Here is a 25,920-nt window from a genome sequence, read left to right on the forward strand (position 1 = left end):
TCTAATTTTTCTAAAAGTGTATTCAAGCCCTTAACTTCTTTCTTATTGATCATTTGTTAAATTTTTTTGGTCTTAACAGAGTACATTGTGGTTTCCAAACCATTATAGATTTTTTATGTATTGCTTCCTGTAATTTGATGAATTTTTCCTTTAAGTCCCTATGTTTCCTGCCATTTATTATATACATATATATATACATATATAATAAATCAATTTTGTTTCTTTTTTATAGGTTTTTTTTTGCAAGGCAATGGGGTTAAGTGGTTTGCCCAAGGCCACATTGTTTCATTTTTTAATGTGCTTATTAATATAATTTAGTCCATATCCATTTTGCTGTTGCTTTATCCAAGGTGTGATTGCCAATTTTTTTTTTAGTTCACTTGAAGCATAAAAATTCTAGTACAGATATCATATTCTGATCCTATGAATCTTAATATTTCAAGTGTGTTTTTTGTAGACAATATACTATTGGATTCTGCATTCTTCCCATTTATGTTTGGTATGATGATTATATATTTTCCTACATCATATCCTCTTACTTTTTCTTCTCTTCTCCACATATGCCCTCTATTTAAAAATAAGGTGATAAAAGAGAAGGAATGTGATCAACCCTACAGATCTTTAATTGAAATAATCTATTTTCTATTCTCCTCACCCAGACCCCCAAAACTAATTCTTGCTCATTGTTTGTTTTCCTCTTTGAAACTCCACTTCAGAATCAGATAGCCTGATGTTGAAGTTGGTTTGTGACCTTCTCCTCCCTGATATTACTTTTCCTCTTAACTTCTTCTTCCCTACATCTACCCATTTCCCTATTGAATTTGATATGTTTCTACACCAAATTATGTGTATGGTCAACTCTTTATCTGGTTCAGATAAAGTTTACCTGATACCTATTCTCCCCATTTCTTCCTCTATATTTTTTATACTCTTCTCACATACCCCAATTATGAAAATAACAAGATCTTTCTCCTTTATTTCCTAGTGTATTCCTTTACCCGCCCTTTTACTCTTAAAAATATAAAAAACAACCTATCCCCCCAAGTTTTCTGTTTAGCTCATTTAAATACCTTTATGACCTTTAAAAAACTTTAAGGTTTCTGAAGCAATACTGTCTTCTAAATGATTTACCATAATTTTGCCCCATCCAAATTTACCTATTAAACTATTTAATATTAATTTATTAATATTACCTATTTAAACTATTCTAGATTTCTCTTGTATTTTTGCATTTCAAAGTGTTTACTAAGCTCTGGAGCTCTGGAATGCTCAAAAGTTCTCTATATCATCTGAGGTCCATTTTTCCATCTTTATACTCAGTTCTACAGAGCAAGATATTCTTATAAACTTTTATATTTTGCTTTTTGGAATGTTGTTTTCCAAGATTATCTACTACTTATTATAGAAGCTGCTAAATCTGAAGTGAATCTAACTGTGGCTTCTTGGTGTTTGAACTCATTTGTTCACAGTATTTTTTTTTTTGTGAACTAGGAGCTTTGAATGTTGGGTATAATATTTTGGGAGTTATCTTCTTTTAGGTTTCTTTCAGGTGGTGACAGATGACCTCTTTCTCTTTTCATTTTACTTTCTGGCTCAAACAGAACTAGACAGTTTTCAATGATCATTACTTGAAATAAGGTATCCAGGTCTTTTTTTTTTATCATGGTTTTCAAGGAGTCAAATGATGTTTTTTTTAGGCTTTTGCAAGGCAGATGGGGTTAAGTGGCTTGCCCAAGGCCACGCAGCTAGGTAATTATTAAGTGTCTGAGACCGGATTTGAACCCAGGTACTCCTGACTTCAGGGTCAGTGCTTTATCCACTGCGCTACCTAGCCGCCCCGAGTCAAATGATTCTTAAATTATCTTTCCTTAATTTACTTTCCAGGTCAATTATTTTTATAATAGTAGATAATTTACATCTCTTATGTTTTTCTGTCTTTTGATTTTGTTCAGATATTTCTTTTTATTTCATGAGGTCTTTACTATTTGTTAGGGAATCTGTTACTTAAGTAACTATTCTAATCTATTTATTTTCCTTCAGAAATCTCATTTCATTTTGTTATCTTGTGTCATTTCATCCAAGCATTCTTATCCTCATAACAGCAGAGTAGAAGGGTGGTGTTGAATAAATTATTTGGAAAAGAAATTGAGTACTAGCAAGTGCTGGGTATCAGGGCAGAATTAGCTTTTTTTTCTTTTGATTTATTTTCTCTGTCAACGAGTAGAGACAGACTTCAAATGAGTTAAATGAGGACAGCAAATCTTTCAACTGGCAATGGAGATGTGGAAGAGGAAAAGGGAAAAAAATAGGCTTGGTACCTGGGTTTCTTGCAGCAACCACACTCTCAGCAGTCTCTCTGGCTCAGCTTTAAGTTCACCTCACCATTGTCCTGTAACAGTAGCCATGAGAGTTACAGAGCAAGGGGGCAAAGAAGGAGGTGCTGCTGATACTATCCACTTGTCCTTCCTCTCACATGGCTTAGCAAGATTTATCTTCTTTGTCTCTTACCAAGAGTTCTTCCCCAAGTTCAAGATTCCATTGCCCCTGTGACCCCTGGATAAAAAGTCTGATCAGCTGCTGAAGGCACCCCCCCAAAGGTTGAGTGCTTGTGGCATTGTTTACAATTTTGCCAAGAGGCAAAGGGCTATACAAATATTAAAAGTTAAATACCACTTAAAAATGAGAGATGGAAATTTTAGATTATATCTTTCACAATTTTAGAAAAGGGAAGAATGTGAACAACCAGACACAGGAAAGAAGAAATCATAAAAAATAATCTCAATTATATAAGATTTTAAAAACTCTTGCACAGAGAAAAATCAAAATATCTAGAATTAAAAGATGAAAAAAAGATACAGATTAGGGGAAATCTATACTTTAAATATCCAGGATAAAAATCTTACATATAAAAATTATAGGGAACTCACACAAATCTGTGGGATTAAGGACCATTTCCCAATAGACAAGTGACCAAAGAACATGAAAAGCTGTCAAAAGAAGAAATATAAACTATTACTACTTTTAAAAATATTCAAAATTAAAACAATCCTTTACATACATCAAACTAATAGAGATAGTAAAAAGATGGGAAGACTCAATTTTGGAACATCCATGAGATCTCAGTTTTCTAGTCTCCCAGTTTCCCTGTTAGTAGAGGTGGAAATTGGTTTATCTGTTCTGGAAACATTTTGATTGATGGAAAACTATCCCCTAAGATGGAGGGCTAGATGGCCTAGTGTATAAAGTAACAGGCCTGGGATAAAGAAGATTCCTCCCTCCATGAGTTCAAACCTAATTTCAGACAATTATTGTATGACCTTGGGCAAGTCATTTAATCATGTTTACCTCAGTTTCTTCATTTCTAAAATGACCTGGAAAAGGAAATGGCAGACTCACCCAAGTCTGGACAAGAAAACCCCAATGGTGTCATGAAAAGTTAGGCACATTTAAATAACAACAAAATACCCCAAGATGGTCATTGACAGAAAGAAAAGTTTTCCTATCACTGTTATTTGTAATTTAAAAAAAGCTGAAAGAAAAAATATCAATAATCAGGAAATAACCAAACAAAATCTTAAATATAAGTTAAATGGGAAATTAATGCACCATATAGAATGATAAACTGAGCTGATATGGTATGAAGTGGTAGAGTGAAAAAATCAGAGCCAAATAAACTATATATACAATCATATATACAAATAAGTTCAACATTATCAGGCAGCAAAACTTTGGTAAGAACAATGATCAATGTTAGTATCACACTATCAGAGGTAAAGGACCCATCCCTCCTTTCTGTTATCATTTAAATAAAACTAAATGTATGGAAACAATATACTTTGTGGGGGCTGGTGAGTATTGGGAGTCAGAACACAATGTTTTAATATATTTTTTAAACTGATATGACCTTAATTTCTAGAAAATTTGTATTAAAAGCTTCAAGAATCATTCTCTAAGAACAAAGGAAATAAGTCTTAATAAATCTCTAATATCCATTATTCTGTCTACTTCCATCTCATTGTGTCAGAAAGAACCTTTAATTAAATTTCATTCATTACCCATATTTTCTTTATACTTAATAATAGTTAGTTTGACAAGTATTCTGTGAAATATCTCTAAAATAAAACTGCATTCCCTTACCATACATATCACCAAAAAACTTCTTAAATTCAGATGCCAAACTCAAAGAGTTAATTTTTTCAACTGAACTATTCTGAAGTATCTGCTTAAATAGGACCATATAAATTACTGCTGAAATGCTAGGAAACAAGAAAGCATGTAATAATAATTAATTGCTCAACTGGTCAGTTTATTATTTCATTGAATAAGATCATTTCTTATTTATTTAATTTGAGGAAGCAATGTAGTTTATTGAATTGCACTAGATTTGAAATGGGAAGGAACTGGGTTTGAGTTTTGACTTGCCACTGAGTAAGTGTGAGATCTTGGACATGTCATTTAACATCTCTAAAACTCAGTTTCTTCTGTCAAATGGATATAAAGAATGTTATAAAGAAAAGTTTTTTGTAATCAAAGTAGAAAAGTAGCTTTTAAATGCATGTTTCTCCATTTGGACTCTCTTGGCCCCGGTTTCTCCTTTTGTCCAAAAAAAAATTATTCATTAGATATTTTTACATTTCCCTTTTTTAAAGAACAAGAGTCGATTCACATTTTCCTCCCTAGTAAAGTTATCAAGTGCCATAATTAAGGACAATTCCGCCCCTCGGGGGGGGGGGGTGTTAAGAGAAATATCAGCTTTTACTGTTTTCTAGATTCAATATCCTCCACTAGAGTCCTCAACTCCACTTGGAACTTGGCTTTGAGGGTGTGTTTGGGGCAGAGCGGGGCAGCCCAAAGTTGGAGGGCAGAGTAGGGGGAAGGGATGCAGGGTTAGGAAACAGATGCTTAAAATGCACCCTTGGAGAAATGGTAGGGGAAGAAAGTAATAATGCTTAATGTAAAAACAAGGCAACCAAGCACCGGGCTGTCACCTGGATCGAGGGCCTCTCTTTTGAGGGTCCTCGATAAATTCTGGAGCCCGCTGCTGATGGTCCCATCTCCACAAACATCCCTCCTCTTCTTTCCAGCACCCCCACTTGGGCGATTGGTACATCCCACAGTAACCCTCAGAGCTTAAAAGGGGAGCGCGAGGCTGGAAGTCATTGAGTTGGTCTGCTGAGGGAGGGTCGCTCCATTTCTGCGCTTGTTAGCACACCATCTCCATTGGTCACCGACCCTGCGCTTTGGGCTTTTGTGTGCGGTGTGTTTTTCCATTGTTGTTGGTTTTACTGGTTGCTTGTTTGCCGGGGCATTTTGTTTGCTTGCTTGCTCACTGGTTGGACAGGAGGAGGGGGCGTTTCGGGTCCTTTCCCCTCCCCCACACCGGCTTGTGTCCCTTACCTCCTCCCCGGGCGCAGAAAGAGACCAAACAGGCTAGCAAGCCAGCAGAGGCACAGGATGGAGCACACCGAGGTTCTGAAGCCGCGGACCTTGGCGGAGCTGATCCGGATCCTGCACGAAATCTTCTCCGGTGACAGCATCAACGTAGAGGAGGTGCAGTCCATCATGGAAGCCTACGAGAGCAACCCGACCGAGTGGGCAGCCTACGCCAAATTCGACCAGTACAGGTGAGCGCCGGGCATGAGCCGCTTTCTGCCGCCTGGCCCGGCCCGGGCTGCTGCCTCCTGGCCTGACCGGGCTGCCGGGGGCGCTTAGCCTGGGGGGGGGGGGGGCTAAGTGTCTTCTGGCCCTTCCTCAGCTCTGGAACCCCTCCTCTCCTCCCAGGAGATCCACACTATTTGGGGAGGCGGGGCCCCCCCGGGTCTCCATCTCCTGCGTTCAGTGCAGCGCAAGGGCAAGGACGTTTGGATTTTGGCTCTTGCAGGCAGTATATCCTCCCAAGCTGTCGATCTGGCAGAGGATTTCGTTAACCGTCTAGTTCAAAGCCTCAGATGTCAGAACACATGATAGGATGAAGTGATTTGCCCAAGAATAGATGGATGGTGAATTAGACAAGAAGGTTTCTAATGCCCTACCGTGCCTTTGGGGACAGAGGGATGAGAGAACACGTATCCCGGGTTCCTTGGGAGTCGCTCCCATTTTTTCATTCCTATTTTTTTTGGACTATGCCAAAACCCAGGCTCCCGTTCAGTTTCCTCTAGCTACTTTAGGAGATATAAGTCGGCTCTGTGCTCCTTAGGGCAGTGCTATACTTCACCACTATAGTCTGGGATGTGGAATATTCCCTGCCAACTTTCCAGGCTGCTCAAGGCATACTTCTCTGGGCTTGGGTTTGGCACAAAGCTCTCTTTTGGGGCGGGACTACTGAGGAGAACCCCGGGGAGGGTCGCTAGACGACTCTAGAAACTTCTTAGATCGCTCCCCTTTAGACTTCTACAAACGAGTATAACGGCTGGATGAGGTGGAACCATCACAACAGAATGCCCCCCCCCAATCCACTTATTCATTCTCTCTCTCTCTCTCTCTCTCTCTCTCTCTCTCATCACTGTTTCTTACCATTGATTTTCTCTCCCCCACTCCCATAACCCCTCATCCTTGTAACAAGTAAAACAAAGAAACAAAGTGTTTTCATGATAGAAGAATGAACTTGAAATCAAAGAAACCTTTAAAAAAAAAGTCCTGACTCAAATACTTAGCTAGCTTTGTTATCCTGGACAAGCCATTTAGGCTCTTTGTTGCCCCAGTTTCCTGTGTTTGAGAGGAAGTTTGGAGGGAGTTGAATTTTGGATTACTGTTGAATTTTGGATTACTGTTAAGAGCCTTTCCAGCAGAACCAGGGTACACAGATCAATACAATGACCATGACTGGAAATGTATGCTTCCTTTTGCAGCTGTGATCCACCACTTTAACCTATAGCAAAACAGTACACACTTCACTGTCAGTTCTCTGAAATCATAAGTGGGTATTGCATTGATTAGAATTCTGAAGTCTTTCAGTGTTACCTTTCTTTTTACAATTGTGGTCATCACATACTTTCTCCTGCTTCTGCTTACTTATTTCTGCATTAGTTTGGATAAGCCTTTTCAAGTTTCTTTGAATTCTTCAAATTTGTTTATTCTTATGATATAGTATTCTTACCCTATAATCTCAATTTGTGGACAGTTGATACCTCCCATCTCTTCATAGCCCAGTTCCTTCCTTTGTTTTAGGCCTGCTCCAACTTCCCAATCCAGAACCTGTTCTCTTTCAGTTCTCATTGTTAGACTCAATCAAAAACTATTTGACCTAGGCTAGGTACCAGGGCCTAATGGGGGGAAGGGTAGGGAGGAGAAGTACAGTATCATTACAATGAAAAAGTACTGTTATAATATTTTTGAATAGGTAAGATCTTTTCTTGTTTTTGACCTATTTAACCCTCAAAGAGTGTATCTATACATCATCTTTGTTTTTCTCAGGTACCTCTTGTTTTGAGGATGCAGAACAGCTCAGTCAGCAGCCTCTAGATTCCAAAAGGGTGCCTTTTTTTTCCTTCCCAGTGATCTTAGGGAAACTATTAGGGTGGGGTTGTTACAATCAATCAAGCAGTTATAGAACCTGCCACTCCCAGACTTTGACCAAATCAGCCACTTTGGAGTCAGTAAGCTGCCCAAGTGTCTAATTTGTAACCCTGATAGATGAGAGGGAAGTATTAAAGTGTTGTTGGTGAAAGGTAGGCAGAATGGATGAAGATCTGAGGTTATTATTTTAGAATCTTGATATAGAAACCTTTTTTTGGTGGAGGGCAGAGAAAAGACTGAATTCATTGGCAATGGATCACTGATATATGGCAGGATTCTCTTCTAGTTTTTTTATATAAACAACCAGCAATCTTCTGTGAATTTGTCCAAGTGTGTATAGTGTAGTCAATCCTATTTCTATCTCCTACCCTTCCCCACCCTCTCCTCCAAGCCCTGAAGCAAATTCAGTCTAGTTCTAATTGGTATAATTGTGTGATATTCAAAACAATTATTAAAATATCCACTAACTTTGTGAAGGTAAAAAATTGGGTTATGTGTAATTAGCATCTCACCTTGAAGGAAGGTCTATTAGGATGCCTTAGGAAACCTCAGTCCCCTTCAGGTCTAAAGTGCTGCCTCTTACTTCTGGCCTTTTCTGATTTCCTCCCCCTCCCACTGTTTGGTTGGTTGTGTTCTTCCTTCTCTCCTCAAAAAATGTTTTGTATTTACACACACACACACACACACACACACCAGTGAAATGTAAGTGACTTTACGTCAGAGACTATTTCATTGTCTGCCTTTGTATCCTGAGTCCCTAACCATGTCTAGGCTCATAATGAGCAATGAATACTTTCATTGAAATGACACCTTAAAGTTACCTCCTAGGGCCTGTCTTACACTGTTATGAGTCAGAGGTATTTACAAATTACAACTTGATAATCTTCTGACTGCTTGTTAAATTCACTGTTTACATTGATGAAAGCATAATCATTTAGTTCAGCCAAGTGCAACAGGTGAAAAAGATTTAAGTAGTTTAGTGATTGATAGCTCTCAAGGTCAAGTGAAAACCCATAGTACCTTGAGTTAGTTTAGCATTCAAGTATTTTCTACATACTTGGCATAGGTAGCAATTCAATCATTAATGGCTCTTCAAGAAGTCTGTGGCATTGCTTTGAAAGAGCAAGTACTTTAACCTTCCCCAAGTCTCAGTTTGTAAAATAAGGAGGTTGGATTTTTTGATCCCTCCCTAAGTTCCATTTTAAATGAAATCCATGATTTTTGTGAAATGGTTTCTTAAGAATTCTGGTCAGGGAATTCTGGACGCTAGAGAAGATTCCACCTAAGCACAATTCCTCTGCCCATAGCGGAAACAAGACTAACATCTCAGAAACAATTAGAACTTGATATGGTATAATTAAGAGCTAGGTTGTAATTAAGGCTACCAGTAGGTAGTTAAGATTGCTAAGCGCTCTTGTTTATATTATCTCACTTGATTCTCATAACCACCCAGAGTTAGGTCAAGTACTTTTACCCTCCTGAGCTTCCAATTTAGATTGTAAATAGATTTGCCCATAGTGATAGAGGCTTGAATTTGTCTTTCAACTTTTAGTGCAGTGCCACTTCTATATTAATAAATATTTAAATTAGACAGAAGAAGCTACAAATAAGTGAGAGAATGGGAGGTTGGGCAAGGAAATGCATCAGTGTGCATAATATTAACAATGCTAAGTGTTAAATGGTGTTTGTTTTTTTAAATCTATTTCTATGATACTGTGCACAGCCCCATATAATATCATTTAGGAGAGCTAACACCTTCTAAAAGGAGCATTTATTAAGTAACTAATTCATATCATATGTGTAAATCATATAAAATGATAATTGGAGATTTCATTATTTCTGTACAAATATTTAAAAGGACATTGGTAAATAGAGGTCTATAAACAAAAATAGAAGAGCATGACAAAGATTCCCTTTCCTTAAATTTATCATTAAGTAACCCGCATTTTTGCATAAAACTTTGCAGAATTAAAAAAATTGCTGAATTGGAATTTTATAAACAATGGAAATTGCCTCAAGAATGTGTGTGTCTGTGTGTCTGTGTGTGTCTTCGTCTGCGTGCATGCACGTGCAAACCTTTTTTACTCTATTGTAAACCTAAAACTATTCTTTGAAACTCTCACTTCCTTGGCAATTCAGCACACATTTTTAACTACTCACCCTATCCCCCAAGTTGAATCAGTCCTGCTAAACAAACAGAATTTTGATTATGGGCATTTAGTTTTGTTAAAACTCAACTATGGATAATTGTACAAAATTAAATATGTAAATATGATATGGTGTTTTTTCTATCCTTATTTGCAGCACTTTTGCTTGGAATAGTAAAGAACTTTGGGAACTGATATTCTGAAGAAAGCTTTGTTCTATTTTTTATCAGGTCAAAGAGATCAAATGCAGACTGCTCAAATTTACCTCCTTCCCTTTTCCCCTCTCATTCCCTTTCTTTTCCTGAGAATCTTAGGTAAAGAATTTTTTTCCCTTGTGCTATAACTGGACCATTTTAGAAATAGAAATTAAGAAATTTTTACTTATTTTAGAAGTGATGGGGGAGTGTAGGTAGGGAAGAGAAAGAGAAGAGACTAATTTTGTGACAGAGTTGTTGAGGTTTGTCTTTCGTTTTCTCAAAGAAGACCATGACATTAGACGCTATGAGATGCATGCGAATCCGAGTGGAATGAGGGTTGCTATTCTAAGTTACCAACCTCATGTTCTCCTTCAGAGTCATCTGGGTCCAGTTGTTAGATATGAATTAGGACATCTGAAGATGGCCCTGGATTCAAGACAATCAGGGTTAAGTGATTTATCCAGGATCACAAAACTAATAAATGTCAAGTGTCTCAGATTGGATTTGAACAGGTCCTCCTGACTCCAAGACAGGTTCTCTATCCACTGTGCCATTGGTCCCTGGTTAATTTGTAATCCTGAATTTGGAGTCAAGGGACAGATTCATTTCTCTAATATGAGATTTAGCAGCTATGTGACCTTAAATAAATGAGTTAACTTCCCTAAGCCTCAGATTCCCTAATCTGAAAAATTGAAGTGATTGTATGAAATCTCTAAAGTTACCTTGTAGTTCTAAGGTTTGGTTCTAAGACATGAATTTATTTCTAATGCTTTTTTGGTAAAGTCTATTTAAACTTCTGACATTTATTTTCTTAGGTACACCCGAAATCTTGTGGATCAAGGAAATGGAAAGTTTAACTTGATGATACTATGTTGGGGTGAAGGACATGGCAGGTAATAAATCCACAAAAGTTTATTAAGCACATGTTTCATGCAAGGAACTCAGCTGGACAAACTTGAAGGTGAATAATGTGCTCCAAAGACATGGCTAACAATCACTTTAATCAAGATTCTGATTGATACAAAGTTTTTTTTTTCTTTAGTGATTATATAAATTACTTTCCTAGCCCTGCTTACTGTTCTCTGCCTCAATTCTTACCCTCTAAAATTCCCTGAAATCATCTTTTGTCATTACTTGCATTGAAAATATTTTATTATATTTATGACTGCAATTAGTTCAACTGTTCCTTAATTGATAGATAGTTCCTAGATTTCAGTTCTTCTCTCTCTCTCTTCTCTTTCTTTTTCCTTCCTGTAATAATTTAAGAAATGCTTGTTGATTGACTATTCTCTTCCTGACATTATCTTCTCCCTTAATCATACTTTCTTCTCCCTACCTCTTTCTCAGATGAATTTGGTGAATTGCTACACCTAACTCTCTGTGTTTGTGTGTGTGTGTGTGTGTGTGTGTGTGTGTGTGTGTGTGCATCTGATTCTTACCCCTTATTCTGTGCCTATATGTACTTCTTTTTCATGTACCCCAAAAATAAGAAATAGAAAGTTCTATCCCCTCTCTTCTTCCTTTTTTCAACATTAATATAGTCCTTCTTTTTTACCTTTCCTTCTCCTTCCTGCCTTCAAACTCTCATGAAAGAATTAAATTCCCCAGCCCCCAATTCCTTTACATATTTATTATTTATTTAATTCTTAGAAGCCAGGTTCTAAAGGAATATTTGTTTCTTCTCCCCTATTAGAATGTTTACTCTGCATCATTATACTGCCTTCCTAGTGCTCAAATATAATTTCCTTTCTAGGTTTCTTTTTACTCTTGTGTTTGTAATTTTAAGTTCCTCTTTACCTCTGTTTTAAAATCAAGAATGCTCTTTACCATTAGAGGTTCATTTTTCTATAATATTATTTGTAAATTTGTAGGTTAAAGATCTTCAGTTTATAGTAGAACCTGCCTAGTTCTATGTGACCCCCTTACTTTAGTTTCACGGTGTTTGAATCTTTTTTTCTGTATGCTTTCAGTGATTTTTTCCTTTGACCCCAAAACTCCAAATTTTGGCTGTGACATTCCTAAGACATTTTTTCCTTTGGCATTTTCTTTCAGGAAGTGATTGATGGAGTCTTTCTATTTTTATCTTGTCCTCTGAATCTAATTGATCTGATAGTTTTCATTTCTTCTTGAAATATCGTTTCCAAGATTTTTTTAAATCATGATTTCTTTTGGAAGTTCATTGATTATTTTTCCCTGACTTCTTTTCCTGGTCAGTTGTTTTTAGTAGCATGATACTTTACATTTTCACTTAATACTAATTTACTTTTCATTTACGCTTATTTTTAGGATTTTAATTTTTAAAAATATTTGTTGTTGTCTTATGAAATCACTTGTTTGTGTTTAGTCTCTTCTAATTTTCAGTTAATCCATTACATGCAAGAAGTTTTGTGCTCTCTGTTCTAAGCTATTTATTTTTCTTTTATTTCTTCTAGAGTTTTTATTTCATTTTAAAAAATATCACTTAATTTTTTTACTCATATCTCTGAGCCTTAGTTCTTAAATCAAGGCTTAGTGCCAGCCAGGCCAGGCACTACATTCTGAGGCTCTACATTCTGCTTCACTTTTGGATAGGGTGATTGGCCTTGCTTGGCCTCACCTTATACAAGTCACCTAGGTTTCTAAGCCAACCTCCCGCTGCCAGGATGAGTCTTCTTCCTCCTCTACCCCAGAACCCTAGAAATTCAGACCACTAGATCTTTAGGCTCTCTATGAAATCTCAAGACAGAGTATTCTAACCAATACATTTTTATTGTCTAATAACATATGCAGTGTCACAGCCAATAGTCCCTTAGGTTTGCAATGAAGGAAAGATGGATATGTTTTCTTCAATCTTCTACAGAACCAAACTTGGCCATTATAAAAATCTATACAGAATTCAGGGGGTTTTGTTGTTGTTGTTGTTGTTTTCTCTTTGTTGTACTCACATGTATTTTTCCTGATTCTGTTTACTTTGCTCTCTGTTACCTCATATAAATCTTCTCATATTTTTCTGAATTCTTATTTGCTTCTTATAGCATGGTAATATTCCATTAAATTCACTTGCTCCAACTTGTTAGCCATTCCAGTAAATTAGGTTTGACAAAGACAAACCTTCTCAAAGAAGTCAGCACAGAAAGCTCCATCATGGGACCTAGTATAAATTTATACCTACTTTGTAAATATAGTAAATACATTTACTGTAACAAAATAATCAACTGAGCTACTGGTGGTACATTAATTATGATAAATGTCTAACTTGATTTTTTTTTTCTGTTTTCTATAGATTTAAGCTTTAAATTCACATCAATGTTGCTCTAGTTTTAACCTGTTGTATCTTGGGTTCATATGCAGGCAACATACAAACCAGAAAAACAGATAAAAGAACTGTCTAATGAAAGGAAAAAGACTATCATATCTCATAAATCTTGTCTGTCTTTATCTAATATTTTGTATTAAATATTAAGACATTTTGAGAAACTGAGAGGCATAGTAGATGGAAAACCAGCCTTCAAATCAGGAAAACCTAGATTCATGGTTCACCTTTGACATATCCTGACTTCATGATCCTTAATCAAAAGAAATATTTTTTTTTCTTCATAAGAAAGCCTCCATTTCACACAAGGAAATCAAACCTTTCATAAAATTACATGGACTATTTAGATATGAAGAACATTTTAATGATATCTGGCCCAACCCCTTCACCTTTAAGATAAGTACACAGATTCAGAGAAGTTTCAGTAATCATGCTACAGGAGAGTAACCCAGAATCTTTCTAAATCAATCTAGAAACCAGATCCCATAATTCACAGGCCAATCTTCCTTCCATTGGACAAAAACTGCCCTCCCCTCTCTATTTTAAGTAACGGTTTTAATTGAATGGTTTTTTTTTTAAATGGAAACAACCCTAAACAAGACTTAGAATCTGACAAGATTAATGTTTTTACCCCAGAAATGAGTAGCAATTGTATAATTAGTGACTTTGCTAGTCATTCTTTTCTGCTGTGTATGACCTTTCTGTGCCTTGACTTAGCAAACTGTTCCTATTTTATTAAAAAGGAACTTCCCCTTAAATACATTCCAAAGTTTCTTAATCTTTTGTAAAGTAATGAAGATATATTTAGCTAGCTTGAACCTAGCCCTTTCATTTGGTAGAAGAGAAATAAATAACTTAAATCACATAGAAAGATTCATTCTAGTTCCATCTTGCCTAATAAAAACAATTAATTTATGGAGAGGGAACTTGTACCTCTCTGAATGCTTGACCTGGAGTAAGATCCAATCGGATCTCATAATATGAAATGATTCCAAAAACAGCTTTAACTCTAAGCCCAAAGGTCTGTTTCTGTAAACATCTAATTAGTTCTTTGTAAGGTTAAGTTGGGCAACCCCAAAATATTTCTTCTCATATTGAACTATTTATTTTTCTCTCACTAAGTAAATTGGGAAGCTCTCCTCTAAAACTAGTAGGTAGTGCTGTTTAGCTTGGATTTTTACCTAAAATAAGTCTACTCCCACCCTCCTGATCCCATTTTTGCTAGTTTTTATGGTCTAATCATGTATGATTAGTCTAATATGAATAATGTTGCCTAAGTCATATAAAAATATAAAAACAATATAAAATCCAAGATAATATAGCTTAATGGGGAATTAGTTTGTTATAGATTATGCTTTGAAGAAGAGTATTTTGCTTTTCGAACCTCATATTATCTAGCCACCACTGTGTCCTATTATTAATACTTTTGTGTACCAGGCAATCCACTGAGTTAAATTTACATCCTCTATATTTGTGTGTGTGTATATATAGCAGTATCCATGATCATACAGATTCCCACTGCTTTCTAAAGATGCTCCAAGGAAACCTCAAGGAGACCCTCTTTGCATGGCCTGATAAGAAATCCAATGAGATGATGAAGAAATCTGAAAGAATCTTGAGGGAAAACCAGTGTGCCTATATCAATGGTAAACTTGCTCCCTTGTCTTTCTTGCTATCTCTTGTCTCAGGACATTCTATGATTCTTAGAGAAATTGCCTGTGAATTCAAGTGTAGGAATGGGATCTGCTTTATGTAGGCAAAGCTAATTTTCCTTGAAAAGGGGACAAGGAGGCTGTCCTTGGGACAACATTTTGAAACATTGGCTTAGTTTCCTTGATGCCTGAGGGGAAAAAATTGCAGCCTATGGAGAGTTGGTACTTCTGAGGTTTGGCAGAATTTCTACTGCCACGGAGATAAACACTTCCCTCAGTTAAAGAGATCCTACTTCTTTTTTTCAGCTACAATTACTTAAAGATACTATACTGTACATGAGGGGCTTTAAGATATTTTCAAAGGGCAGTTAGGTGATGCCGTGGATAGAATACTGGGCCTGAAGAAAGGAATATTCTTCTTCCTAGTTCAAATTTGACTTCAGTCACTTCCTAGCTATGTGACTATGGGACCTGTTTACTTGGTTTTCTCATTTATAAAGTGTTGAAGAAGGAAATGGCAAACTATTCCAGGATCTTTGCCAAGTAAGGTCATGAAGAATTGAATATGACTGAACAACAACAAAAGATGTTGTTTTCAAGTGTGATTTTGATATGTGGCATTTTCAATTCCTGCATTGATTAATTCCTGAATAAGATGCAATTTCTGTTGTATATTCTGTGCTAAACATTATGGGAGATGCAAAAAATTTGATAGAAATTGTTCTGAAGTAGTTTACAATGTAGTAGGGGAGATGACGTATATCCTATGTACCACCTTGTGTCAGTAAATATTGAATAAATCGATACCAGAGCTGCCTAAATATTGACTTAGAAAACCATAAATTAACATTATCTATGTGTATTGTTTTTTTAAACCATCTTCCAATTGCATTTTAATCTGTGATATGTCTGTATTACAAATAAATTGAGAATGTGGAGAGATGAGTTGATCAGAAGATAGGAGGGAGGACTTTTCAGGCAGAAGGAGGAGTAGTATGAGCAGAATTATAGAGAGCAGCCCCCAATATACCAAACCAGTGTATTCAATCAAACTTGTTCACCTGCTATTCAGGGATGTGAAGATTTTTGAGAGTGATGAGTGACCTGGAGTCAGACTTTGAAGGACCTTGAGTTCTAGACCAGAGAGTTTGAACCTTCTTTAATAGATAAGAGGGAACTATTGGAGGTTTGTTTTTTATTTGTTTATTTTGGTTTTGAGCAAAGCAGTGATATGTTTAAAACATCTTACATGTTGCTTCCCAAAATATAGAATTGGAATGTGAAGGCAATAGTAGCACATGAACTAGGGTAGTAGGAGGGAGATGAGAAAGGATGGGCCTAAATAATTAGGGCTGATAGGTGGCACAATAGGTAGCTAGCATGCTGAGCCTGAAATCAGGAAGACTCCTTTTCCTGAATTCAAATCTGGCCTCAGATGCTTTCTAAATGTGTGACCCTGGGCAAGTCATTTCATCATTTGCCTCATCTATAAAATGAGCTGGAGATGGAAGTGGCAAACCACTCTAGTACCTTTATCCAGAAAATCTTAAATGAGGTAATGAAGAGTCGAACATGACTGAAAATGACTAAACGATAACAAAAACTAGCAGGTGATAGAATCAACAGACACTAGCAACCAACTGATTTGATAGAAAAGAGAAGTTAGATAAAAACTGTGCTATGAATAATAACAGTACTGTCACAGACAACTATTCCACAAATCCCAGTAAATTCTCTTCTATTACTTTTGCTTTAACTGTTTTCTTTCTGAAATTAGAAAAATAAGATGTTCATAAGCTTATAGTTATAATTATATCCAAGTTAATGAATGTTGAAGGGGGGTGTGGATTATTTCTCAAAGGTGTAAAAGTAAATGTGAGATTCAGGACAATGACTATTCTAATCCTTCAGAATGTCTTCCCAACCTCTGTCACCACTTTATGTATATAATGGTTTTAGAGACATTAAATTGGAAAGAAAAGGCATTTTACAAGAAGATGAAAGCTATTTCCCTTAGGGCTAATAAGCAGAGTGATACTTAGACCAAATAGATCAATAATGTCTTGTTTGCCTATTTTTTGATAATTTTTGATACTATAAGATAATAATATAACCTCAATGGGTACTAGAATGTGATTTTTAAAACAAAAAGCAAATAACTGTGATGATCATTTTCAGATATCTGTCATGGCAGAAAAATACTGTTTACTGACCTATAAAATGAATTCTACATGATAACAGTAGTAATCAGAATTTTGCCCTTCTCTTCCTTTTGCTAATTTTTAAAACACCTCCTTAGAGGAGAAAAATCATCATACACCAGTTGAGCAAAGACTATATATAATCACAAATTTAGTTTCTTAGCTCAACTTCCATGATAACATTTATACCAAATCCTGAAGTTAATTGTAATTTCCTATAGACTTCTGGGTTTAAGAATCCTTCTGACTGCTTCTAGCTTTCATTGAAATGCATATGATTTGAACTTGACTAAAAGATTTATTTTACCTTTAGATCATGACTGGAATGCTTAATTTGTTTAATCTCTCTTCTTGTCTCCTCTTTAGATTCTATTGGTCTACATCGGGTGGAAAACATAAGTCATACAGAACCTGCTGTTAGCCTTCATTTGTATAGTCCACCCTTTGACACTTGCCATGCCTTTGACCAAAGAACAGGACATAAGAATAAAGTCACAATGACATTTTATAGCAAATTTGGAGCAAGGACTCCTTTTGTAAGTATGAAATGGAAGAAATCATTAACCTCTCAGTTTAAATTCCTTGACCAGTCCTGGGTTGGGATTAATTTGATAAAACCTAGTGTTACCAACACATGTGTTTAAACATTTGTTTAACATCTTGGGAAGGAATCTTCTTGAATTGATTGAAATTGACTTTAACTATAGGTATAAAAGTTCTACACTTGTTTCTTTTCTCATATTTTGGGCAATTCAAGTGCATTGAGAACTTAATCAGGAATCTATATATGAGAAGAATTAAAAAAATAATAAAATCAATACCACATAATAATAAAAATATTAATGATCATAAAAATAACTAGCATGTATATCATGCTTTAGGCTTTGCAAAGTGCTTTACTGCTATCTTCTCATTTTATTCTCACGATAAACCTGGGGAATAAGTGTTATTATTATCCCCATTTTTACAAATGAGGAAACTGAGACAAACAGGTTAAGTGACTCGTTCAGGGACATGCAACTAGTAAGTGTCTGAGGCCAGCTTTGGATTCAGGTGTTCCCATCTCCAGAGTTCTCTCTAGCCACTACCTCGATGCCCCAATATTACAATACTGGTTGTAAAGAACATTCTCCACAATATGTGTCTTCACATTTGTTCTACATAATAATCAGGAAATCTAGCCTGCAGTCCAAAATCATTAGCAACAATAATCATTACCTTGTCCAGACTTAGTGTTTGTATTTCATTCAGTTGTTACTATAAGAAAACATTTCCAAACTTTACACTGTTACGAATTCTTGACAAATAGGCAGTTCATTCTAAGTCTTCAATTATTTTTTAAGCTCCCATTTCTAGGGGAACATTTCCTTGAACTATCTAGATTAACTACCAGGTTCATCTTTTCTATACATTTATTGACCTCATGATCCTGACTTATGTCAGGAAAAGACTGTGTTGGGTTCTTTCAAACCTTCCATAAACAATTTATTCAAGAGAAGGATGGAAGCTTTAAATGGATCATTTCAGAATTAGAATAAAAGTTTCATTCAAATCCTCTAAATTCATTGAGGGAGAAGCCCTATCTCTAGACAGTGTTCTAGATAGGGAGGTCAAGGAGGATAAGGAATAAGAAAATTCCCTAAAATTCCTTTTATCTAATGAAGACTTCTCAGAATAGAGCTATTGTTTAGGCTCTGGGAGAATTGACTGACTAGAAATGTGAGGAATAAAACCTACTTCCTAATGGCAACCTGCACTAATATGTTTTGACAGACCTTTGTTTAATGAAATAACTGGTGGCATAAGAATAGTTTTTAGTAACTACTTTATATTCTAAATTAGGAATGTTATGACTGCTACTTAGTATATGAACAAGGATCACCATAAGACTTACAGTTGTGTTGAGATCTACCCTTTATTAAATAGCAAAATTGTGCTGATCTATATCTTCACAGTGCCACAATCTTAAAAGGGTACTTTCTCTAGTATCTGGTCAGTAGTTTATAAAGAACATCATTGCTGTATTGAGAGGTTGAAATTTCTGTTCTCTATCCCCTAGACTATCTTAAAAAAAAGTTGATAAGGATATGATTTCTCTGACATTCAACTTAGATCAATGTATGCCATGGAAACAATGTAAAGAATAACAGGCTACCTTCTGTTGGGGGAGAGGGAAGCAAGAATAGGGGTAAAATTGTAAAACTCAAATAAATAAAATCTTTCTTTAAAAAAAATTGAGGATATCTAGTGAAAGTATCTCTTTTTTTCCTTTTCTAGGCAACTTCAAGTTCATTGGAGAACAACTGAAGAGATCCAGTCACTAGAGTATTTTTTCCTTTTTTTCCTTTTTCTTTCTAAAGTTTATTGAAATCTTTAATTGTGGATAAAGAACCACCAATCACTTGCTGTCCAATAGTACCTTTGAATAAGATGCTTAGAGATATATTAGGGCAGCTTTTTTGCTGTTTGTAATTACCTTGAATGAATGTTAATGACTGGGAACCATCTGAGTAAACAATTCCAAGAGATAATGGAGAGATGAAATCTTATTGTTATGATCTTTATACTTGAAAGAGCTAATGAGATGTTTTTTAGACACCTCTAATCCTCATGGTTCCCTGATAGGAAAAGGGATGAAGTCCTTTAGACAGTTTTTGTTCCTCATAATTAGCAATAAAACAAAGTCTAAGACCTCATAACCTTACCTTTGTTATCCTGAGAATTAAGTACATATATTTTTTATGTTTTATGTTCTCTAAGATGTGTTGAAGGGAATTGTTTTTTGAGTCTAGAGTTTGTTGGTTTTCCATCATTACAAATTTCTTTTCTGTGTATCAATCACTGAGTACAGGAACACTCAAGTCAATTTACCCTTTGGTTGTGAAATGAATCGCAAAGTAGATGGAATTTGCATCAAAAAATCATAAGCATGTTTTAAGGTGACTAAATGCCCATGTTAAATATTTTTGTATCACTACAAAAACTTGAATAAAACTGAATTTGAACATAATTTGGAATGGCCCCATTCCTTTTTTGCTACTCCAATGGTGAACTTTGTATGCTATTAATCTTCTACTTATCATGTATGATTATAAGTTACATCTTTCTTCCCTTCCCCTAGAATAGTTTTCTCTATTTGGTGGTTCAATAAATACACAAAACTTTTGAATGTTTTCCTAGATTTCCAGGAATGTCTTTTCAGTTATTCCTAGTAAGAGGCTATTTGAAGATACTCTGAACTCTTTCCATGGGGTTGTTGATTACCCAGCACTAACATGCTCTCATCAGTTATACAAGAGAAAGTTAACCTTGGTCTCATCTTTGTGCAAGTCCTCTCTGCACCCACCTCCATACACAAGATCCAAAGTTTTTTTCACACCCCAAATTCTACACTCAATTTACTGCCATCATTACATCTAGTATACTATCAAATACATTTGACAAACCCAAAATTCAACCAGAATTTGTTTACTAGGATTTGAACCCTTTTAGAAACTTATTGCTCAATCCTGAAACAGTGTCCTGCTTGCTTTTATGTTGTTATTTTTAAGTTAATTTTTAAGTACCTCATTCCTAAATTCCAAATCAGCCTATATCTTGGGAAGGAAGCCAGTTCAAAAAAAGGGAATGTCCCTTTTCTTCTCCTACCCCCTACCTGAGGGCTGGAATGGTAAATTCAGGGATAATAGAAATATAACCCCTCTAGGGGAGTAGGAAAAATTTAAACTGGGAAGGAAGAATGTACACATCATAATTTTAACAATACTTTTTTGATAAATGGTACCTAATTTACCTAGTATTTGATTGGTGCTAGATATTCTTTAGAACTCTAAAATATTTATTAGGTGCTTATTTTGAATTTGTGTTCAGTTCTAGGGATATGGAGACAGACAAAAACAAAAACTACATAACAAATTCTTTTCTGATTCTCATATCTTATCAGTTCTAGCTGCAACACCTCCAACACCTGTAAGCTCCAAGAAGTTAGCATTGAAATAGGAGGCAAGATACAAGTTAACTCAGAGGAGTTAACCAATGTAACTCTCAAAATATGGTGACTACTAGTGGCACACAGGCAAACTAGCTTTAGATTTAATTTAGATTTAATTTTACTCTCCCAATTTGATGAATTTGAGTTTGGTTATTATCTCCATTCAAAGATCCAGCTGTAATTTTACTCCTGTTATCCAATACTATAATACCAACTGCCCAAAGGATATCACCACCTGGATGTCCTTTAGTCATCACAAATGTAACATCTTTAAAATGTAACATATTCTTCCAGAAACCCATCCCTTCTATAAATTTCCCTATTGCTTTTGAGCATAATACCATCCTTTTAGTCATCTCTGTTGCAAGCTTAAAGTCCTCCTTAGATTCTTTTCTCATTCCCATATCATCAGTTCTACCAGCAAGACCTCTCCAACATCCATTCCCTTTTTTTTTTTTTAACTCTAGTAAACTCCTCTCAGGTCTCCATCATCTATCTTCAGAAATATTTCAGTAGCCTTCTCATAGGTCACCCTGCCTCCAGACACTCTCCTTTATGAACATCCCCCACTTAAAAATTTTCAGACTTCCAGGGTGGAGCCAAGATGATGGTGTGAAGCTAGCATTCTCCCAGAGCTTTTCCCCATGCAAGGCTAAATGAAGCTTCTATACAAACATTAAAGCTACAGATTCCACCACAAAAAAAAAAAAAAAGGACAATATCGAAACAGGTTTTCAAATGTAGACATCATGGAGGATCTTCAGTGAAAGTCTGTCTCTGGGAGAAGGGGAAGTAAAGCCCAGAAAGGCAGGAGAGAAGGAAAGCTACTGGGAGGCTTTTAGTCACAATGCAGTCCAGATTCCAACAGCTTGAAAACAACATAGGTCCCGGAAACTATATAGCAAGCCAGAAGGGAGGATCCCAATCCCAAACAAAGTCTGCATCCAGAGAACACTGGGGCAAAAGACAGGACTGGGTTGGGAACAAAACACTGCATAGGCAGAACTTGGACATAAAGAAGGAAACAAACCTCTGCAAAGGCAACATCTGGGCTGCATCTTGGCCAACAATAAGCCAGGGATCAGACCCCAGCCACAACATAAAAAGCTTGGGTTTATACTCCTTATACCCCAGGAGTGGAACTCAGACAATCAAAATGAGCAAAAAAAAAAAACAAACAAAAAAAAAACCCCAACAAAAAACTAAGAACACTTACCATTTAAAGCTACTATGCAGATAAAGATGATAATAATGCCACCTTAGAAGAAGAAAGCAGTGAAAAATTACCTACATGGGAAGTCTTACAAGACTCTATGAATTGGTCTCAAATCCAAAAGTTCATAGAAGAGCTTAAAAAAAGAATTTAAAAAACAGAAGAGAGGAAGAAGAAAAATGAAAACAAAGAAATGATAGTCATGCAGGAAAATTATGAAAAATTGACCAAAGAAATCAACTCCTTTAAAAATAAAAATAACCAACTGGAAAAAGAATGTAATTCTTCAAAAAATAAAATTGACCAACTGGAAAAGGAATGCAACTCATCTAAAACTCAAATCAACCAACTGGAAAAGAAATGCAACTCATCTAAAACAAATTGAACAGCTGAAAAAAGAATGTAATTAATCTAAAACTCAAATAAACCAACTGGAAAGGTAATGTAACTCAGGAAAAAAGTAAAATTAACCAACTGGAAAAGAAAGCACAAAAGCTAACTGAAAAAAATAAAACTCTAAAAATTAGAACTGGACAAATAGAAACCAATGAATCTATGAGACTACAAAAATTTTCAGTGGCTCCCTATTCCCTCTAGGATGAAAAATGAACTTTTCCATTTCACATTTAAAATTATTTACATAAAAAATAAAATTTACAGTCTGGTCCTAGCCTACTTTTCCCACACTTATTTCACATTACATTATTTCATATGCATTCACATGAGTGAAATTGGGGCAGCTGGGTGGTGCAGGGGATAGTTCACCAGCCCTGGAGTCAGGAGTACCTGAGTTCAAATATAGCCTCAAACACATAATTACCTAGCTGTGTGGCCTTGGGCAAGTCACTTAACCCCATTGCCTTGCAAAAAAAAACTAAAAAAAACCCTAAAAGAAAGAAAGAAATTAGCCCCTTATGTCTTCCCCATGCATGACTTTCCATCATCTCCTGTCTTTGTGCATTTGCAAATATCCCAACCAAAATCCTTAACTTCCTTTAGAACACAACTCAAGTACTCACACATCCCTTTCCTGAATGTTCCCAGCTGCTAGTACTCTCTAGTTCTTAAAGCTTTATTAGTTTTCATATCAAATATTGCTATAGAGAACAGTTTGAGGGGCACTTTCACTACCCCTTTCTTTGATTGGGAGAGAGGAGAAACTGATTCTCCCTAACTACATCTGTCATAACTGACTAGGACAGACAGACCTAGGGTATGAATTCTCAAAGTTCCCACCTCTTCTTCCTCACTTGTACTCTTCCATATCAGAGGGGAACAGTTGAAAGTCCTTTATTCAAAGATGCCTGTTCCAAACAACAAAAAAAAAGATGCCTGATAGCTAAAAGATAAAGAGATTAGCCCATCAGGATTTTAGTTTAAGGCAAAGGTCTCTGTTTCATATCCCTTCTTTTCTCTACAAAATTAGAAAGCCTATAAAGAGAGATCATTAATAAAACATATAAAAGCTCTAAACTCCCAGTCCTTCGATTGCCAACTTGTAAATGAGGCATTCTAGTCAATTACCTTCAGTATAATCAATATTCCACAGATTTCTCCTCTTATCCACACTCTATAGTAAAGACATCAATTCAAAACACAATGAAAATCTTACCTCATTATTACTAAGATATAAACAATGAGCAAGCAAATTTAAAGGCCAGGTAAATAATGCTCATTTCTATGTGGTAATAAAACATAAAGGGGTGAAACAAGAACAGAGTAGATGCCATCATTTCAGCAACTTTTCTTAGGCATAGTTCTTTCTCTGATAGATTCTCTTAATAAGCAGTGTTAGTTAATTAGCCCGGGGAAAGGGAAAGGGAAAGGAAAAGGTTCCCATCACCACAAGGTTTAGAATCAGAGTCCTGGAAAGCATCCTCCATCTGCTGCTGTTCAGTCCTTGTCACTGCTGCCACCCTTCTTTCTCTTTTATTATCTTGCCAACTCATTCACAAAATGTCACAGGCTGGCATAACTCCAAGTCCAAACAAAACCACTCAGTTGTTCTGTATTTTCCTTGAATGAGAAAAGACCATAATTAGTGAGTTCTTTAATAACTTAGCCCCTGTCTGATGCTTTTCCTGAATAACTGTTGCATCAATTAACCTCTCTGGGCTACAACTACCTTGTTTATGAAATGATGGATTTAAATTTGATGGCCTCCAAGGTCCCTTCCATCTCTGACCTATTAAACTTTCCTTCCCTCTAATATTCCATTCTATGACTCAATGCCAACTTGATACCCTGTAGTTAGTAATATCCATCTTCATCATCTTTCTAAAAACTGACTGCTTTCCTCTAGCCCTGTGTCATTTTTTCCAATTGCCATCATTAATCATTCACAAGTTTTTTCAGTGTCTTGAATTCAATGTTGGAAACTTACTTTAGAACAGCACCTGATCTAGGCAAATTTTTCAGCATTTCATATAAATTAGGTACTAATTCAATGTTTGTGTGGCTAGATAATCCAATGTCTGATTATCCTTGAAAACTATACTTTTTAGGGGCAGCTAGGTGGCACAGAGCACTGGCCCTGGAGTCAGGAGTACCTGAGTTCAAATCCGACCTCAAACACTTTAATAATTACCTAGTTGTGTGGCCTTGGGCAAGCCACTTAACTCCATTTGCCTTGCAAAAAAAAAAACCCTAAAAAAACCCTATACTTTTTAAGTATAGTTTAGAGCTGAAGTGTCAAACATCCAGGCCCTTGGGTGCCTGAAGCAGATTAAAATAAACATGGGAAATATTTAACAAAGTAAAAAAATTATATAAAATCAAATTTTAAAACTAAATCAATATATGACCTGCAGAGATTCTTTTTTTTAAGGTTTCTTTTTTTTTTGCAAGGCAAACAGGGTTAAGTGGCTTGCCCAAGGCCACACAGCTAGGTAATTATTAAGTGTCTGAGACCGGATTTGAACCCAGGTACTCCTGACTTCAGGGTGGGTGCTTTATCTACTACACCACCTAGCCGCCCCCAGAGATTCTTATATATGGATTAATGCTTGCTCTCCTCTTTCTATCTGAGTTTGATGGTACAGGTCTAGAGAAAGTGAAAATATGAATTGTGAACCCCCATAAGTAACTAGTATTTATTATTATCTCTAGTTACTTTCTAACTTCATCTTTGAAATTGGGAAGTCATTAATATTTTTAGAAACAAGTTCTTTAAGGATATGAACCTTCAGTTCTTCTAGTTGATTTAGCTACCTTTTCAAAAGTATATATGAGGTCTAGGAATACAAACATTTTTCATTTTACAAATTTTTGCTTTTACATCTTTATTTATCCAATACATTTGAATAAATTAAGGATTGTTTATCCAATCCACTATCCAACAAAGGTAGTGCAGACTTTCTCTAGGGAAAGAGATTTGATCACTGGCAGAGGAAAACCAAATGATGAAACTCCCTCTACCAATATAGATCAGCAATTTATCACAGATAATCTTGGGGAGCTGCCAGTATGTGTTGGAGGTAGGATTTTACTCAGGTCTTCTTGACTTCAGGACCTTCACCCTATCAATCATACCACACTGCCTCTCTAAGCACCACTTAAATTTGATTACTTTCTGTCTTCCATCTAATTCTTTTACCTCCATGAACATCACCCACCAATACTTGTAAATCATCTCTCTCCCATCACATTTGAACTTTTGAAATCATTTCTTCTCTCTAAGGTCTAATTCTGGCACCACGTATTCCATTATGCT

General features: G+C 35.9%; 1 protein-coding gene across 2 annotated transcripts; it reads left to right on the top strand.

Annotated features, from left to right (window-relative positions):
- The first annotated feature begins 5,141 nt into the window (after nucleotides 1-5,141).
- On the top strand, nucleotides 5,142-20,014 carry CDO1 (cysteine dioxygenase type 1). 2 transcript variants are annotated; one of them, XM_074208702.1, is made up of 6 exons: nucleotides 5,155-5,257; nucleotides 5,415-5,624; nucleotides 10,675-10,752; nucleotides 14,643-14,797; nucleotides 17,371-17,540; nucleotides 19,282-20,014. In XM_074208702.1, exons 2-6 carry the CDS (start codon nucleotides 5,455-5,457, stop codon nucleotides 19,309-19,311), a joined length of 603 nt encoding a protein of 200 aa, XP_074064803.1. In that variant the 5' UTR covers nucleotides 5,155-5,257; nucleotides 5,415-5,454; the 3' UTR covers nucleotides 19,312-20,014. The 2 variants fall into 2 exon arrangements, with proteins under 2 accessions (XP_074064802.1, XP_074064803.1); XM_074208701.1 differs by having other exon boundaries at nucleotides 5,142-5,624.
- The last annotated feature ends 5,906 nt before the right edge of the window (nucleotides 20,015-25,920 follow it).

Source organism: Macrotis lagotis, chromosome X (genome assembly GCF_037893015.1).
Source record: "Macrotis lagotis isolate mMagLag1 chromosome X, bilby.v1.9.chrom.fasta, whole genome shotgun sequence".
Taxonomy (NCBI): domain Eukaryota; kingdom Metazoa; phylum Chordata; class Mammalia; order Peramelemorphia; family Peramelidae; genus Macrotis; species Macrotis lagotis.